This window comes from Corvus brachyrhynchos, unplaced genomic scaffold (assembly GCF_000691975.1).
Source record: "Corvus brachyrhynchos isolate BGI_N302 unplaced genomic scaffold, ASM69197v1 scaffold5, whole genome shotgun sequence".
Taxonomy (NCBI): Eukaryota; Metazoa; Chordata; class Aves; order Passeriformes; family Corvidae; genus Corvus; species Corvus brachyrhynchos.
The window spans coordinates 6,489,731-6,490,587 of NW_008238321.1; the positions used below are offsets into that span (position 1 = coordinate 6,489,731).

The following is an 857-nucleotide window of genomic DNA, read 5'->3' on the forward strand; positions in this document are numbered from 1 at the left end:
GGCCTGCCCGCCCGCCGCAGCAGCAGGAAGGATGGCTTCGATGGTGCCTCCTTCTTGGCCTCCTCTTCCTTCCTCTTCTTGCCCACGCGCTTGAAGCGCATCATCAGGTTGGAGGTGGACTTGAGCACCGCCTTGTTCTTCTTCTTCTTCCTCTTCTTGGTGCTGTGCTTATGCAGCCCCCAGAAGAAGCGGGATGTGTTCTTGAACTGTCCCTTCTTGGGCCGACGCAACCCTAGGTTCTTGAAGCCCAGGAAGAGCTTCGAGGTGCTGCGGAGGCTCCGCTTCGCCCGGGCCTTCGGTGGCGCGGCCGCCTCCTCTTCGGCTGGGCCGGCTTCCACAGATTCTTTGGGCTGGCCCTTGGCCTCTGCACCCTTGGCCCCTTTCTTCTTCTTGTCGGTTGCCAGCCCCATCACCAACTTGGAGGTGCCCTTCGTGTTCTTCTTGACTGTTGCAGCATTGCTCTCACCCTCCTCTTCCTCCGTCTCCTGCTGTACCTTCTTCCCAAGGCCCAGTTTCTTCGCCACTCCTGCCTTGGGCAACCCCTTCTTCTCCTTCCCCTTCCCCTTCTTGGGTTCCTCTGCAGCCACCTCCTCCTCATCCTTCTCCTTTTCCTCCTTTTCCTTCTCCTTTTCCTCTTTTTCCTTCTCCTTTTCCTCCTCCTTTCCCTCCTTTACCTCCTCCACCACCTCCGTCTCGCTCTCCTCTCCCTTCAGCAGCTCTGCATCCGAGGCATCCTCTGACTCGTTGGGATCCTCCTTCTTGCCCTTCTTGCCATCCTTCCCCTTCCCTTTGCCCGCTTTCCCTTTGGGCTCCCCCTTCTTGCCGACCATCCTGGCAGTGGCGGGCGCTCATGCTCC

At 59.2% G+C, this 857-nt stretch overlaps 1 protein-coding gene across 1 annotated transcript in view; it reads right to left on the reverse strand.

Annotated features, from left to right (window-relative positions):
- MYO15A (myosin XVA) overlaps positions 1 to 830 on the reverse strand; it is a 23,025-nt gene extending 22,195 nt beyond the window's left edge. The window contains exons 1-2 of the mRNA XM_017734279.1: positions 687 to 830; positions 4 to 647 (exon numbers count right to left, since the gene is read on the reverse strand). Coding sequence (XP_017589768.1) covers positions 4 to 647; positions 687 to 830 — 788 coding nt within the window. The remainder of the gene's footprint in view (positions 1 to 3; positions 648 to 686) is intronic.
- Between the last annotated feature and the right edge of the window lie 27 nt (positions 831 to 857).